General features: G+C 44.3%; 2 protein-coding genes across 2 annotated transcripts; both read left to right on the forward strand.

Moving 5' to 3' along the window:
- Positions 1-1103: 1103 nt before the first annotated feature.
- LOC138808893 (integrator complex subunit 14-like) lies at positions 1104-12663 on the forward strand. The gene is made up of 7 exons (XM_069995144.1): positions 1104-1202; positions 4292-4575; positions 7105-7212; positions 9532-9687; positions 11410-11528; positions 11995-12137; positions 12583-12663. Exons 2-7 carry the CDS (start codon positions 4354-4356, stop codon positions 12591-12593), a joined length of 759 nt encoding a protein of 252 aa, XP_069851245.1. The 5' UTR covers positions 1104-1202; positions 4292-4353; the 3' UTR covers positions 12594-12663.
- LOC138808894 (ral guanine nucleotide dissociation stimulator-like) lies at positions 12655-16314 on the forward strand. Its single transcript, XM_069995145.1, has 3 exons — positions 12655-12776; positions 13638-13685; positions 14107-16314. The coding sequence occupies exons 1-3, from the start codon at positions 12655-12657 to the stop codon at positions 14339-14341; spliced, it is 405 nt and encodes a 134-aa protein (XP_069851246.1). The 3' UTR covers positions 14342-16314.
- The last annotated feature ends 345 nt before the right edge of the window (positions 16315-16659 follow it).

Raw genomic sequence — 16659 nt, forward strand, 5'->3', positions numbered from 1 at the left:
TGAGCCTCTTTTGAGACTGTGTGTAACTCTCTTTTGTGAAATACCCTATAATGTTAATCCCATGTATCTCAAGGACCAGTGATGTTTGTTTGGCTCAATGGGTAGATGCTAGCCTTGAGCAGAAAAGCTCAGCAATAATGCTAAGGCACTGCATTAAAGACCCAGTGCCAACATGCCAAAGAACCTATGCATTACACACATTTCTCAATGGCTTAATGAGTTTTCCATATGTTTAAGGGTAGGGTTTATTTCTTTTTAGTTAAATGAGGTAATTCCTAGTCATATATTCCAAGTTTCATGGTTCCATTCTGCCTTTTTTTTCTTCAAAAATGCTCTGGAGATAAGGACCATTTCTAATATATGTGTTAAAGCAAAGCAGATTTTTTTCTTCATGAATCAAAGCATTTTATGTGGGTGGTCCATGTGTGCATTATTGAAACCATATACAGCTATATTTGAAAAGATGATGCAGCTGACCATGGAGATGGTATGGAGATATGATTGGCTTAACTGTAGAATAACCCATTGGTGAGTGGGGGTGTGGCTGTTCATGTTCTATGGGAGCATGTGGAATGATTTATAAAACACCAAATAGATTCCAGCTAGCCAAATGCGGATCAGGATGATGTGGTACTCTGTAGTGAATTGTGAAAGAATAGGAAAAACATCTTCGATATCCAGATACATTTTCTGAATGGAGCCATGAGGGATTTCTCTGTCTGTCTGTCTGTGTTTGGTCGTGGAGCTTTAACTCATGTGGGCACTGTCTCTGAGCTCTTTTTTCCCAAGGCTAATACCCTCCTACTTTGAGTCACAGCTCCCCTTCCAGTTTTCTGGTGCCCTGGGTCCTGTGTTACTAGATAAAATAAAGTAGTGTCTAAGGCCTTCCAGAGGGCTTTGTGTTCCCAGGGCTGTGGGAGGAAGAGGGTGGGGCCTCTCCACCCCGCCCCTAACCCCGCCCCTACCCGCCCCGCGGAGAGGAGCTGGGGAGGACGCCTTCCCTAGTGGCCCAGCCGAGCCACAGCCCCGCCCCTCCCCGCCCAGCCTGAAGTCCCGCCCCTCGCGCCCCGGAAGCCAGGTCTGCTCCTCTCCCGTCGCCGATGGTGCTGGGCTCCTTGTGGTCCCGCGGCCCTTATAGTTCCGGTTGTGGCGCCCGGGCGGAAAGTTGAAGCGGACGGACTGTGGCCGGCGATGGGCTTGGGGTGAGTGGAGGCGGCGGCGGCGGCGGCGGCGGCGGCGGCGGCCTGAGGGTCGCGTTTAATCGGTAGCAGGGATACAGGCGAAGGGTGAGGTGAGAAGAGCCGCGCAGGCCCAGCGCCCGGCCATCGCGGCCTCCCCGCGCCGGCTCTGGGGCGCCATTCCCGGGGTCCCTGCGCTCCGCGACCCGGGACTGCCGAGCGCTGTGTGAACAGCCACATTTCGCCCCGTTTTAGGCCCCTCTCTCCCCGCTTTCCTCAGGAGGGACTTCCCGGTCTCGGATTCTTTTCACTGATTTTAGAGCTTGGTGGTCGGTTGTTTGGGGGGGGGGAGGGCACCTCCCGTCGCCGTCCGTATGGAAGCACATTTGCAGCCAGACGTCTGCCCGGGAGAAGGCTGACAGGTAGCTGCGGCCTCCGCGGCGGCTGCGACACTCAGACGAGGCCCACGCTTTGAGGCTCGCCCCCTGAGGGGTTTGGTTTTGTTCTAGCGCAGGCCTTAGCTGGACGGTGTTCTGTAGAGCTGCTGAGACGCTTCAATCACTTTTCTTCAAGCATCCATCCAACACCGTGTTCTGTCACACACAGAGAACATGACTGAAGAGCGAAGCAGCAGGGCAGCAGGGCTGTTTAAAGCGGTGCTACTACGACATTTTTAACAGGGTTATGTTGAACAAACAACTTTAATGAGGCAGAGATGAGGGAGACAAATTTAAATTTTTCTATCAAACTAGTTAAACATTTGGGGCTTCTCAGGAGTGAATTTTTTTTTCTGGTTAACCTATTGATGTGGAAATCTGAACTCCTATTTGAAACATATCTATGTCTATTATGTGGTTTTAAAAAAAGAACCGCTTTTGCTGTTTAACCTGTGTTCCTAACCCCCTGTTTAAAACATTGTTTTCAGTCAGGTTTAATTCTAGTTACTTAGCAGGCTGAGACCTAGAGGATCACATCTCAAATCCAACCTAGATGGAATCCTAGAGATTCCCATCTTAGTACTGGCACACTCACAAAATTTAAAATAATCCTATGCAGGGCTGGGAAGTTGGCTCAGTGGTAGAGCGCTTGCCTTGCATGCCTGAGGCCCTGGGTTCGATTCCTCAGCACCACATAAGCAAAAAGAAAAAAGCCGGAAGTGGCACTGTGCCTCAAGTGGTAGAGCACTGGCCTTGAGCTGAAGAGCTGAGGGACAGTGCTCAGGCCCAGAGTTCAGGCCCCACAACCGGACCAAAAAAAAAAAAAAAAATCCTATGCACAAAAGTAAAGATATAACAAATACAGAGACCCACTAATGTGGATACAATTTGTTGATCCTTTGTTAAGAAACTATAGTGTGCTGGGCACCAGTAGCTCAAGCCTATAATCCTAGCTACTTAGGAGGCTGAGATCTGAAGAGTTCAAAGCCAGCCCAGGAGCCTGGCGCCGGTGGCTCACACTTGTAATCCTAACTACTCAGGAGGCTGAGATCTCATGATCAAGGTTCAAAGCTAGCCCAGGCAGGAAAGTCTGTGAGACTCATCTCCAATGAAGTACCAGAAAACCAGAAGAGTGGCTATGGCTCAAAGTGGTAGAACTCTAGGCTTAAGTGAAAAAGCTCAGGGACAGCACCAGGCCCTGAATTCAAGCTCTACCACGGAAAGGAAAGGAAAGAAGGGGAAAGGGAAGGAAAGGGGAGAGAAACTGTAGTCTGCTGACACAATGAAATAGCATGTAGTTACAAATAAATGACCCAGCTAAAAAAAAAATACATAACTAAGAAAAGTGGGTTATAGGACTATATGTGTATACTTCGTACAACTCCATATTCACATTGCTTGTGTCCTATACAATTGTGGAAGACTTTAGGTAGATGTAAAAACATTATACAAGGTTAATGTTCACTGTTTGTTTTTTGGAATTCATTTCAAAATGTTTAACAATAGCCAGACTGCTTGCTGGTACAATGCCCAAGCACGGATGTGTGAAATTGTAAAATTCAAATTATAAGGGAGCTGTTGGAAACTTAGAACATAGTGGTTCACAAGAGCCAAATTACATTTTATTTATATATTTATTTAATTTTACTTTGAGGCTGCTATTGGGGCTTGTATTCAGGGCTTCATGCTTTCCCTCAACTTGCTGGTTCATGACTGATGAGCAGACTGGCTCCAAAATGAAAGCCTCTGACCTTAGCTTCCTGAGTATCTAGTATTACAGGCCACCAGCATTAAGCTATAGTGTATGTGTGTGTGTGTGTGTGTGTGTGTGTGTGTGTGTGCGCGTGCATGTGTGCATGCATGTGTGCGCGTGCATTCATGCACCCCAGTATTGAGACTTAAACTCAGGGCGTGGGTGCTGATCCTTAGCTCCCCCCCTACCCCCGCATATTACAGGCTACCAGCATTAAGCTATAGTGTGTGTGTGTGTTTGTGTGTGTGTGCGCGTGCATGTGTGCGCGTGCATTCATGCACCCCAGTATTGAGACTTAAACTCAGGGCCTGGGTGCTGATCCTTAGCTCCCCCCCTGCCCCCGCCTCCCACTGAAAGCTAGTACTCTACCACTTGAGCCGCAGCTCCACTTGAGCCACAGCTCCACTTCTGGCTTTTTGGTAGTTAATTAGAGATAAAAGTCTCACAGACTTTCCTGTCTGAGATGGCTTCAAACCATGATCCCCAGATCTCAGCCTCCTGGGTAGCTAGGATTACAGTTGTGAACCACGAGTGTGTATATGTATGTGTGTGTGTATCTCTCTCTCTTCCCCCCCTCTATATATGTATATATACATAAATGTATATATGTAAGTATATATATATTTATAAAAATAAATACATATTTTATATAAAAATTGAAAGTTGGAACTAGGGCCTACCTTTAATGCTTTTTCCCACTGGTAATAAGGTAGCCCTTGATTCACAGGTGTAGATGGTGTGTTTTGAGTGTGTCTGGGAGTGGTCTTCCCAGTGAATTAGGCTGCTGTCTTCTTTCTCCCAGAATTCTCTGCAGATTGACCTATATAGGGGTCACCTTGCCTTATTTCTGGAAAATTGGTTACAGTTATGGTGAAAAGATACTGCTTTCCTTCTGTGACACTTCTTTTTTTTTTCCCCCACAGCATTTCACTATTTGTAGCTTGTTGTCTGCATTCTGACTGGGCTCGCTTGGATTCTGTTCACCATGCCAACAGTGGTGGTGATGGACGTGTCCCTCTCCATGACTCGGCCTGTGTCAATCGAGGGGTCTGAGGAATACCAGCGGAAGCACCTTGCAGCCCATGGGTTGACAATGCTGTTTGAGCACATGGCCACAAACTACAAGCTTGAATTCACAGCATTAGCGGTTTTCTCATCGCTTTGGGAGCTGATGGTCCCCTTCACAAGAGATTATAACACCCTGCAGGTACAAAAAGGAATAAAGACCCAAGTTGATTGGAAAGAAAGCAGTATGATAATAGTGTACTGATTTTAGACCTTAGAATTATTTAATACTAAATATACAGGCACTTAATATGCACAGCTATAAAGCATAATTCATAACCAATAGGTCCTAGGCCTTTCTTTTGTAAAGCTATGAGGTAGAGAAAGAGGTCATGGGGGCTGCGAAGGTGGCTCACTGGTAAAGTGCTTGCCTCGCATTCATGAGGCCCTGGGTTCGATTCCTCAGCATCACATAAGCAGAGAAAGGTCATGGTCCATTTTCTGGAATTCTTAGGAAAGGTGAAGATTTCAGCATACCATGCTTCAGTCCCTAAATTCAACATTTTTTGCCATTCTGCTGTTTTCTACTTTCTCATACAATTTTAAGGTAATGAAAAATAGCCCTTATTAAAACACACACACACACACAAAAACTTCTAGAAAGTTCAGAATGATGCTTACTCTCCAACAGATAGTATTCATTTATAGATGCCAAGATATTATTTTTTTCCTTTTTCTTCTTTTTTTCCATCCTGGGGCTTAAATTCAGGACCTGGGCGTTATCCTTGAAATTTTTGCTCAAGGTTGGCACTCTACCACTTGAGCCATAGCTCCACTTCCAACTTTTTTGCTGGTTGATTGAGATAAGAGTCTCATGGACTTTCCTGTCCCCGGTGGCGTCAAATGTCGTTAGATCTCAGCCTCCTGAGTAGCTAGGATTACAGGTATGAGCTACTAGTACCCAGCTCAATGTTGTCATTTTAAAATTTTAATAGGTATTGTCTTTCAAAGATATTTTTCTGAGATAAGCCAGATGTCTTAATTTTTTTTTCAAATTCTTTATTGTGATTAAGTGATTACATAATTTCCCAAATTTCACTGTATTGCGAGATAGTGATGCTTAGTTAAAATCACAAACACATACTAATTTCATGGGGCAAATTGTCTGTCGTGATCTATAATATTTATGAGTTCTATGAGCTAGCCAGATGTCTTTAAACCATTAATATCTCCTATAGTTCTTAGCACAATGTCTTGGCCAATGAGTAGACAGTGTTTCTGAAATTAAACTGAGCAATTAAATAATTGTTGGGCAATTTGGAAATGCAGGATTAATGTAGTTTGAATTCTTAGTAATTTTTTTTTTGTTGTCAGTCGTGGGCCTTGAAGTCTGGGCCTGAGCACTGTCTGTCAGTTCTTCAGCTCAAGGCTAGTGCTCTACCACTTGAGCTACAGTGCCACTTCCAGTTTTCTGGTGGTTTATTGGAGATAAGAGTTTCATGGACTTTCCTGCCCCTGCCTCAGATCTCAGCCTCCTGAGTAGCTAGGATTGCAGGCATGAGCCACTGGCACCCGGCTGAATTCTTACTAATTTTTATTAAAGCTTTCCTTTTATTATCTTGCATCTTTATGAGACTTACATTTTTTTTAATCGTACTGGTGGACTCTTTTGGTGGTACTGAGTCTTGAATTCAGGACCTCATGCTTGGTAGGTAGATGCTCTACCACATGAGTCATACTTCCAACCCTTTTTTGTACTGGGTATTTTCAGATTATAGTCTCAGTTTATGCCCTGGATGGTTTGGGCTTTGATCCTTCCACTTGTGCTTCCCCATGTCAGTGGGGATAACAGGTGTGTGCTACCACACGTAGTCTTTGGTTGAAATGGAGTCTTGTGAATTTTCTCCCCAGGCCAGCCTCTTAACAGCAATTTCCCAATCTCTGCCTCTCAAATAGCTAGGATTATGGGCGTAAGCCACCCCACTCTGCTTGTACTGGTTTTCTTATAAGTTACTTAGCTAAAGATTTTTTTGGTGTTTAGCAGTTCTAAAATTTAGAGAATTGCAATGTAATGAATGAGGTATAACAGGTAAAAGCAGAAGCTCTGGAGTCAGGCCACTTCTTAAAAATTTCCTCATTTAGGGCTGGGAAGGTGGCTCAGTGGTAGAGCGCATGCCTTGCATGCCAGAGGCCCTGGGTTCGCTTCCTCAGCACCACATAAGCAAAAAGAAAAAAGCCGGAAGTGGCGCTGTGGCTCAAGTGGTAGAGCATTAGCCTTGAGCTGAAGAGCTGAAGGACAGCACCCAGGCCCAGAGTTCAGGCCCCATGACCGGACCCCCAAAAGAAAAATTCCTCATTTAAAAGTAGGGTGAACAATGGTAGGATGATTAAATCCGTATAAAGTGCACAGAATGGTGTTTAGGAGATTATGGTTAATGGTCCATACATTTTGGTCATTGCTTTAAGCTTATTTCATTGTCCTTTACAGTTGAGGAAGTCTGTTTTGCTGTGTGGCTGTGTGGCTGGGTGGCTGTGTGGCTGTGTTTGTGTGTGTGTATGTGTATGTGTGTGTGTGTGTGTGTGTGTGTGTGTGCGTTTTATGGAACCTATGCTTTGGGGCTTACAGAAACTCAGTGTTCGCTGTATGATACTCAGACTTCGTACAGTTTATATTGGTTTCTAATAACAAAACAGCAGAGAATAATGAGCAATTTTTTTCTCGCCCAATAAGGAAGCACTGAGTAACATGGACGATTACGACAAGACATGCCTAGAGTCCGCACTGGTTGGCGTCTCTAACATTGTTCAGCAAGAATGGGGCAGTGCAATCCCTTGCCAGGTAATGCTGTTTTTTTCAATGTCCTTAGTTAATATTAACAAGCCAGGCACTAGTGGCTCACACCTGTAACCCTAGCTACTAAGGAGGCTGAAATCCAAGGATTGCTGGTCAAAGCCAGCCCAGGCAGGAAAGTATATGAGCCTCTTATCTCCAATTAACCCAAAAAGAAAACAAAAATTAGAGTTATGACTCAAGTGGTAGAGTGCTAGCCTTGAGCCAAAAAAGCTCAGGGACAATGCACAGGGTCTGAGTTCAAGCTCCAGACTGGCACCAGCAAGAAAGAAAAAAGAAAGAGAAAATATAGACCCCCCAAACTGGCCTGTAAATCTTAGGTATTCAAGAGGCTGAGATCTGAGGATCTCAGTTTGAAGCTAGCTGAGGCTAGAAAGTCCGTGAGACACTTGTCTCCAGTTAAGTAGCAAAAAGCCAGATGTGGAGCTGTGGCTCAAGTGATGGAGCACTAGCCTTGAATGAAAAAGCTAAAAACGGGCTAGGGAATGTGGTTTAGTGGAAGAGTGTTTGCCTAGGCTGCATGAAGCCCTGGGGACGATTCCTCAATACCACATCAACAGAAAAAGCCAGAAGTGGTGCTGTGGCTCAAGTGGTAGAGTGCTAGCCTTGAGCACAGAGAGACTCAGGGACAACACCCAGACCCTGAGGTTAAGCTACTAGGAGTGCATGTACACATGCATGAGCACATGTGCAAAACATACAAATCATTAACCACTGTAGTGTTGATTTTCCTCAGGCTCTAACCGCCTACGTTATAACTCCACAAACTACATTTTACACTATTTGTACAGTTTTTAAAGAAGGCATTAAATCACTGTAATCGTATCACACGAATTTAAGTCATACTAATGTGTTCAGAAAGCAGACCTATGCCTCGAGGAAAGTATTTTCCTGGTAAATTGATGTACTGAAAATTTATATTGTTTATAGAAAGACAAAAGGCTCACAGTAGAATTTATAACTATTCACTGAAGGACGGATTATAATTTTGTGTGGTAGAATTGTAAACACGGAACAATAGTGTCTATTCTTCATTATCTCAGTGTAGCAGTTATTCAGCAAATTTCTAACCATCTCAACTGAGTTGTCTAAAAAGTGAAGAGTATCATAAAGACTTGCTCTTGTGGGACACCAGTGGCTCACGCCTGTAATCCTAGCTACTCAGAAGACTGGATTTGCGGATCTCCATTGAAAGCCAACCCAGGCAGGAAAGATGAAACTCTCATCTCCAGTTAAACACTAAAAAGTTGGTAGTAGAATTGTGGGCCAAATGGGAGAGTGCTAGCCTTGAGCAGAAAAAGCTAAGGGACAGTACCCAGGCCCTGTGTTCAAGCTCTAGTACCTGCATTTTTGTCTTAAATGCATAAATTCAAAATACATGATTTGGTCTTGTCTATGAGGATGGATGTTAAGGAGAGCAGAGAGAGAGAGAAAGAATGGTGGACACAAACAGTCATAATATTCAATGTACATATTGAAACTGGGACTAGAAAACTTCAGATGGATAAGTTTGGAGTACATAGAAAAATGATAGAAAGGTTGACACTGATCAAAGTGTATTCTACATATCAGTTGACGTTGAATTAAAACTCTGTGGTATAACCAGTTAAAGATAATTTTAGCTGTGGGCCAGTGGCTCACATGTATAATCCAAGTTACTTAGAAGGCTGAGATCTGAGGATCCAGGTTCAAAGTCAGCCCAGCAAGAAAGTCTATGAGGCTCTTATCTCTAATTAACCATCAGAAAACCAGAAGTGCAATTGTGACTCAAAGTGGTAGAGTGCTAGCCTTGAGCAAAAAGAGCTCAGGGATAGCACCCAGGCCCTGAGTTCAAGTACCATGACTGACAAGAGAAAATAAAGACAATTAAAAAAAATAAGCCAGGCATCAGGGGCTCATGCTTTTAATCCTACCTACTCAAGAGGCAGAGATCTGAAGCTCATGGTTTGATGCTAGCCTGGGCAGGAAAGTCTGTGAGACTTTTATCTCCATCTAACCAGTAAAAAGGCAAAAGTAGAGGTGTGGCTCTAGTGGAAGAACACCAGTCTTGAGCAAAATAGTTCACAAATAGAGCCCAGGCCCTGAGTTCAAGCCCCAAGACCGGCACATAAACAAACAAATAAATCACACAGTTTGCTAGATTTTCACAAATGGAAGCATGTATGTATATATATCCTTACTACAAGTAAGACCTAGACCATACCCATCACCCCACAAAGCTCCCTGCACATTCCTGTGGCAGTGAAAGCAAACCTGGGTGGAGCTGTTGGGCATGTGGCTTAATGGATACTTGTCCTCTGCACACAGGTCGTTCTGGTGACGGACGGCTGTCTCGGCATTGGTAGAGGGTCCCTGAGACATTCCCTAGCGACACACAATCAAAGGAGCGACAGCAACAGGTTCCCGCTGCCTTTCCCTTTCCCGTCTAAGATATACATCATGTGCATGGCAAACCTGGAAGAGGTAATGCCTTCTGCTAACTGCTTTTTAGATGGGTTAGGTAAATCCCAGGGCTCGGTTTATTTTTCAGTATATTCAATGAACACTCTTGCGTACGGTATAACATTTAGCTTTGAAAAGACTTGATTTCACATGCTCTTTGACATAACAACACTCACCTCTCCGAGAGTATAGCTGGAGATGCCCATTCTGCTGATGACCATGAAGGGTTGAGATGGTCTTTTTTTTCTGTCCATTCCTCCAGAAATGTTGACAGAGGTATACTTTAGGTTTTTTCTGTTTTGGGGAGGAGGGTTTGGAACGGGGGAACATAGGTCTTTTTGTTTGTTTGTTGAGGTGCTGGTATTGGGGCTTAAAATCAAAGCCTGGATGCTGTCCCTGAGCTTTTTGCTCAAGACTAGCACTCTACCATTTTGAGCCACAGCTCCACTTCTAGCTTTTTTGGTAGTTTAGTGGAGCTGAAGATCTCACAGATTTTACTACTCAGGCTTGGCTTCAAACTGCCATCCTCAGCTCAAACTGCCATCCTCAGCTCTCAACCTCCTGAGTAGCTAGGATTACAGGCATGAGCCACCAGCACCTGGCTTCTGATGTGTTTTATTAAATACTTCCTGCTTTTCCATTGAGTCAGGAATTATTTCACTTTACCTCAGTTTTTCTCTCTATAAAATGCTGATAATTGATGGCTCTTGCCAAACCATGCCAGGAACAGGTTGTAGGGAAGATGCTGTATGGCTACTAACTGTGGTCTCCTGAGAATCTGCAGAACTACGTATGAATAAAGTACCTCTTGTAACCTTGAGGCAGATTGCAGTAGTTGAGGTAAGAAGGTCCATGAGACTCAGTATCTCCACTAAACTACAAAAAAATCTGGAAGTGGAGTTGTGGCTCAAGTGGTAGAGTGCTAGCCTTGAGCAAAAAGCTCAAGGACAACACCTAGGCTCTGGAATTGAGCCCAGGAACTGGCACACACACAGAACAATTGTTGTGTTCCTTCCTTCTTTATTTGTATTTTTTTTTTGGGGGGGGGTGCGGTCGTGGGGCCTAAACTCTGGGCCTGGGCGCTGTCCCTCAGCTCTTCAGCTCAAGGCTAGCACTCTACCACTTGAGCCACAGCACCACTTCCGGCTTTTTTCTTTTTGCTTATGTGGTGCTGAGGAATCGAACCCAGGGCCTCATGCATGCAAGGCAATCGCTCTACCACTGAGCCACCTTCCCAGCCCCTGTAGTTACTTCCTTCTGATATTGACTGTTAAGAAAATCATCTCACGGAGTCAACACCCGTAATCCTAGCTACTCAGGAGGCTGAGATCTGATGATCATGGTTCAAAGCCATGACTTTCCTGGGCAGGAAAGTCCATGAGACTCTTATCTACCAAAACTCCCAAAAAAGCTGCAAGTGGAGCTGTGGCTCCACTTGAGACTTGAGACTCTTATCTCCAATTAACGACTCAAAAAAACTGCAAGTAGCTCTAGGCTGAAGTGGTAGAGCACTAGCTTTGAATACATAGAGGCTCAGGGACAGCATTCAAGCCCTGAGTTAAAGCCCTGCAACTGACAAAAAAAAAAGTATAAGGCCTTGAGTTTAAGCCCCAGTACCAGAACCAAAAGAACAAACAAACAAACCGTTTATTGCCCATTTTGTTACAGTGGCTGTGGCCTTGGTGTGCTGGTAGTGATGTGGTGATTTGTTCTACTTTAAAGGTGTCCTCTCTTGCTTTGTAGCTTCAGAGCACCGATTTCCTGGAATGCCTTGAACGTCTCATAGACCTCAACAATGGTGAAGGGCAAATTTTTACTATTGATGGCTCCCTGTGCTTGAAAAACGTGCAGTCTATGTTTGGGTGAGTATATGCCTTAAAGTTGTTTTTTGAGGGGTCGGGGGTGGGGGCTTCTTTACAATCTGATATTATCATTTGACAACCAAGAAGAACAGTTACTGTATTATTTCTTCAGTCTAACGTTCTCCCAACTGAGCTATTTCGGCGACCTCTCAGTTACTGTATTATTTCTAACAGTGTGAGTCCATTTTCCCACAGTTGCCCGTTTCTCAGGTAAAATAAGGTGGTCATGCTTTAAAAAGACTCAGCTGTTCCCAAGTTTAACTTGCTATGGGGTTTCTCTCTCAATTGAAATTTCCTCTGTAAAAACATCAAAATGTTTTCCGTTTCACAAGTAGATTTAGTTTTGGAATCAGTGCGAAGGTTTAACCACCTTTACATCTTGAAATGTTACTTTCATGTGTACAGTCCTTTTATGTGTACCACATGTGAACTCTTCCTCCCTTAACAAGTCATGATCATCTTCTAGAAAGCTGATAGACCTGGCATATTCGCCTTTCCATGCTGTGCTCAAGTGTGGCCACCTGACCGCTGACATCCAGGTCTTCCCCAGGCCAGAGCCATTCATTGTAGATGAAGAAATCGATCCTATCCCAAAAGTCATTAAGACAGGTAATGCATGAAAAATTCCCTCCTGGCCTTCCTCTTTTCTCTGCCCTCTTTTCACTTGTGACTTACTTTCTCCCCATCTAGGAGGGTTGGAAAGAATCTTGTATTCTCACAGGGAGGTGCTAGTGTCATCAGCCCTTGATTTTTTTTTCTTTTTTGCTGGTCCTGGGGGCTTGAACTCAGGGCCTGGGCATTGTCCCTGAGCCTCTTTTGCTCAAGGCTAGCCCTCTACCACTTGAGCCACAGCACCACTTCAGACTTTTTCTGTTTATGTGATACTGAGGAATCAAACCCAGGGCTTCATGCAGTCCAGAGGAGAACCTTCTTAGGTGATTTGTCTATACTGAGATAATGTTTTCTGCATAGTTTTCAATCCACTCTATCACAATTACTCATTTGGAAGTGTTCTCATTTCCATCATTTTTTCTGATTCTTTTACCCACCTTAGTGTGCCAATGAGTCAGGCCTGACCCTGAATGTGCCACGCAATATATGGAGCCCGGAGGCAGGCCTGCTGGACATGCTGGTGATGAACCTGGTCCCTGCCTACCAGAAAGGCAATCTCTTCTATGTTGGAAACTACCTCCACAATTATAGACTGTGGGGGACAATGCAGCAAGTGCTGGATATTGTGTTTAAAAAGTGAGTGTTCCCCCTTCCTTCGCATCTTGGTCTGTTCAGCCCCTCCTTGCTGAGTTGTGGAATACTTGGCACCCCTCTGAACCTGTTGATTTCATGGGGGTCTTCTCACAGGAGCTTGGCATGAGACAAAGAAGTGCACCCCCTGCCTACTTTCTTAGTATGGTCTGCCCAGTACATTTCCCAGAAAAGCTACTGGAACCTCAGAAGCTTGCTTACTGAGGGGCTAGGATTACAGGCATGTGCCAGAGGCACCCAACTTCTGCCCTCACCTAGGTGAGGTTCTAGGAAATCACATTTCCCATGAGTAAATAAGGTTTCATTGGGAATTGGATGTCTGTGAATAATGTAGACCCAGGAAAGGCTAGGTGTGGGAAGACGGGTGAACTGGAGGCTGAATCACCTCAGAGACCTCAGGGAGGGATTATGTTGGCTTTACATATTTATAACTCCTGAAGCTTTTATGATTTTGTGTGTGTGCCAGTCCTGCAACCTGAACTCAGGGCCTGATTGCTGTTTCTTTGGTGCTCAGAGATACCACTACAGCATTTGAACCATAGGTGCTATTCTGGTCTTCAAAAATTAGTTTCTTTAGACTTTTACTGACTAATGTCTGATCAGACTGTGCACCTGAGATCTCATGTTCCTGATGAGCTAGAATTTGAGGTATTAGCCACTGGCACATTTTCCTTGGACCAAATGCGTATACCTCTCATAGAAGAATTTTCACTTAACTGTATAGACATATCTCACTTGTTTATGTGTCAGATTCCATTCCCATCTGGGAATGAGCCCATCCCATATGTGTCCTGTGTGGGCAGAAAAGGAGAAGCTGAGAGGTGACTTCCTCCTGTGCTCCCATAGGTACAGATTCCCGGGCCGTAACTCCGAGGAAGATGAACAAGTAAAGAAGTAAGTGGACTGTGGCACATCGAAAAGGCCCCTTCTTGTAAAATGGTATCATTGAGGCTTCTGAATCCAACTAAAGATTTCTCCTTTGCACACCACTTGTGCTTTCCACTAGGGGCAGAGGCTTGGGATTGGAGTGGTGGCAGAGAACACAGTTGTGGTGTGGTTGTGGACTCTCAGGGATGACAGGGAGGGCTGTGTACAAAATCAGTTCCTTCTTGTTACCTATCCCAGTGAGAATATTGGAGAATTATCTTTCAGAAGCTTCTAGTCGTGGCTCGTAAAGATCACTCTGCGTGCAGGAATCTCCTCCTGCTTCCCAACATGCAAGTGTTCATATAGCAGTCCTTGCAGAAAGGGGCTATTGGAGGCCCAGGATAGAGAGGGCAGGCACTCACTCTTCCTGTCACCAATCTGCCCACAGCACCGTTTGTTCCATCTTCACCATGTGGATGGACTGCTATCCTGCAGATTTCCGAGAGCCCCAGAACCGACACCCAGTGAAAGAACTTACCCACTATGCCATGCTCCACATGCCCTCCTCGGACCTGGTCCTCCACCTCCACATTCTTCTCGATGAGCTGGAGGAGACCGGGAAGAAAGAGACCAAGAAAGAGAGGAAGAAGTCCCTGTGTGGTCACCTCAGAGCTTGTGAGTAGGGATGGCACCTGGGCCTCTAGGGATGAGCCTAATTGCCTGGTTTGTTTTCTTATACATTCTGATGTCCCAGACACATGAGTCCTGAGTAAAGGCAGAAGAGTGACCTGGAGCTGTCCAACAACACTTACTGGCTATGAAGGGAACTGTTAGTGCACTGTGAGTGGCAAGGAGCCTAACCCATGCCTGCATGGGGTGATCAGGCCATTACTAAAGTTCTAGGACATGGCAAACCAGATGTTCTTGAAAGTTGTTCTGTCTATTGAGACAAATGCCAGGCTAAATGTTCTGTCTGTGGGACTTTCTTCCATTAGTGAATTCATGTCTGTACGCACCCCCATTTTGCTCTGTGCAAATATGTAAGGACATTTCACCTCAAAATACCACCAAAACGTTACTTTGGGGGAAAACTGTTTGACAATATACAAAGGAAATAGGTAAAAGCCATCATCAATAGAAGACAGAAGACTTAGCCAGAGGGACAAAGACATGCCAGGTGTCCTGGCCCATCTCAATAATTGTAGCTTCAAGAATGCCCTATACTTCCTCAAGGTTCAAATCAGCCCTTGTTGACAACTCTGAAAGACTTATCCAATGAGCCAGCAAAAGTCAGGAACTCATAGCATGGCTCAAGTTACATGTTTAAGCATTGAACAAAAAATAAGCAAGAGCTCAAGGCCGTGAGTTCAAATTCCACTACTGGCACAAAAGATGAAACATGTAGACATGAAATGTGGGCAATGGTAGCTTTAAACCATGGAAACAAAAACATACAAATGGGAATATTACATATATAAGCAATAAGGCCAGACTTTTAAACAATTGGTGAGTAGGTATGGGCCTGTTTATGTTCTATGGGAGCATGTGGAATAATTTATGAAACACCCAATAGATTCCAGGTAGCCAAATGTGGATCAGGATGAGGTGGTACTATGTAGGGAATCATGGAAGAATAGGATATACATCTAAGATATCCATATACATTTTTCTAAATGGAGTTGTCAGGGATTTCTCAGTCTTCCTGTCTTTCTTTCTGTGTTTGTCTGTCTCTGTCTCTATTTCTGTCTGTCTCTGTCTGTTTCTGTTTCTCTCTCTGTCTCTCTGGTTTTTTTTTCTGTCTGTCTCTGTCTCTGTCTCTCCCTTTTCCTCTCTCCGTTTGGTTGTGGAGTTTGAACTCATGCTGTGGGCACTGTCTCTGAGCTCTTTTCTGCACAAGGCTAATGCGCTTCCACTTACAGTCACGGCTCCCCTTCCATTTTTTGGTGCTTAATTGGAGAGAAGAGTCTCATGGACTTTCCCGCTTGATCTGGCTTGAACCATGATCCTCGGATTTAGACTCCTGACTAGCTAGCAGTACAGGCGAGATCCACCGCATCCAGTCAAGGAATCTTTTTTAAACCTGATTTTCTAAGAAATCACATAAATGTTTCATAGCAAAGGTTTGAAGCCTGCCTTCAATGTGACAAGAAAAGAATTTTGTCAGCCTGAGACAATTGAAGATCCTGGAGTATTGTTTGTTGTTGTTTGAGTCTAGAACCCAGACATATACAAGCTACTGAAGTACTACACAATTAGCTTTACAATCTGAGTCTAGGGATTCAAGTTTATATAAAATGTGAGCTCTCCATCATGCATACCTCTGAGATATGGTACATGACTTCTGCATTTCTACTGGTGTTTCAAGAACTATTTATATAATTGTTGTTTTGTAAATCTGGTGGTAGAGCTGCACACTTCTAATCAATCAGAGCTACTGGGAAGACAGACATGAGGAACTTGAAATTGAATGCCAGCCGGAGGCCAAAACTCAACAGTTGGTCTGAAAAATAATTGTAAACAAAGAACCCAGGGCAAGGCCCAAGTCCCAGAATACATTGCTTACTAAAACATTTTTGGGCAAAATGCTTATAGAACATTGATTATCAATATATAAATATATAGTTGTGTGTACATATACATTAAAAATTGATTAATATATTTGAGTGTGTGTGAGTGTGTGTGTGTGTATCTATAAAGTGAACATAAGGAAATTCAGCAAACTGTGTATGAAAAAGGCGCTGTGAGCTGGCCACCTGAGGCACAGGCCTGTGATCTTTGTGATTTAGGAATCTGGGTTCTGAGTTTCAGGGACTCTTAGCCCCAGGGCCTTAGATTTTGAGACAAGACCTGAGCCCCTCTGGAGCAGCACATGGACATGCGCATTGGGAGGACAGCTGGTGCGCATGCTCAGACTGGCAATGCAGCTCCTGCGGTTCCGCCATTGCAGCTTCTATGAGAGACAGGGGTCTGGAGCAGAGAAGTTGGCGCTGAGGTCCTGTCC

Source organism: Dipodomys merriami, unplaced genomic scaffold (genome assembly GCF_024711535.1).
Source record: "Dipodomys merriami isolate MVZ:Mamm:240054 unplaced genomic scaffold, mDipMer1.0.p SCAF_48, whole genome shotgun sequence".
Classification (NCBI taxonomy): Eukaryota; Metazoa; Chordata; class Mammalia; order Rodentia; family Heteromyidae; genus Dipodomys; species Dipodomys merriami.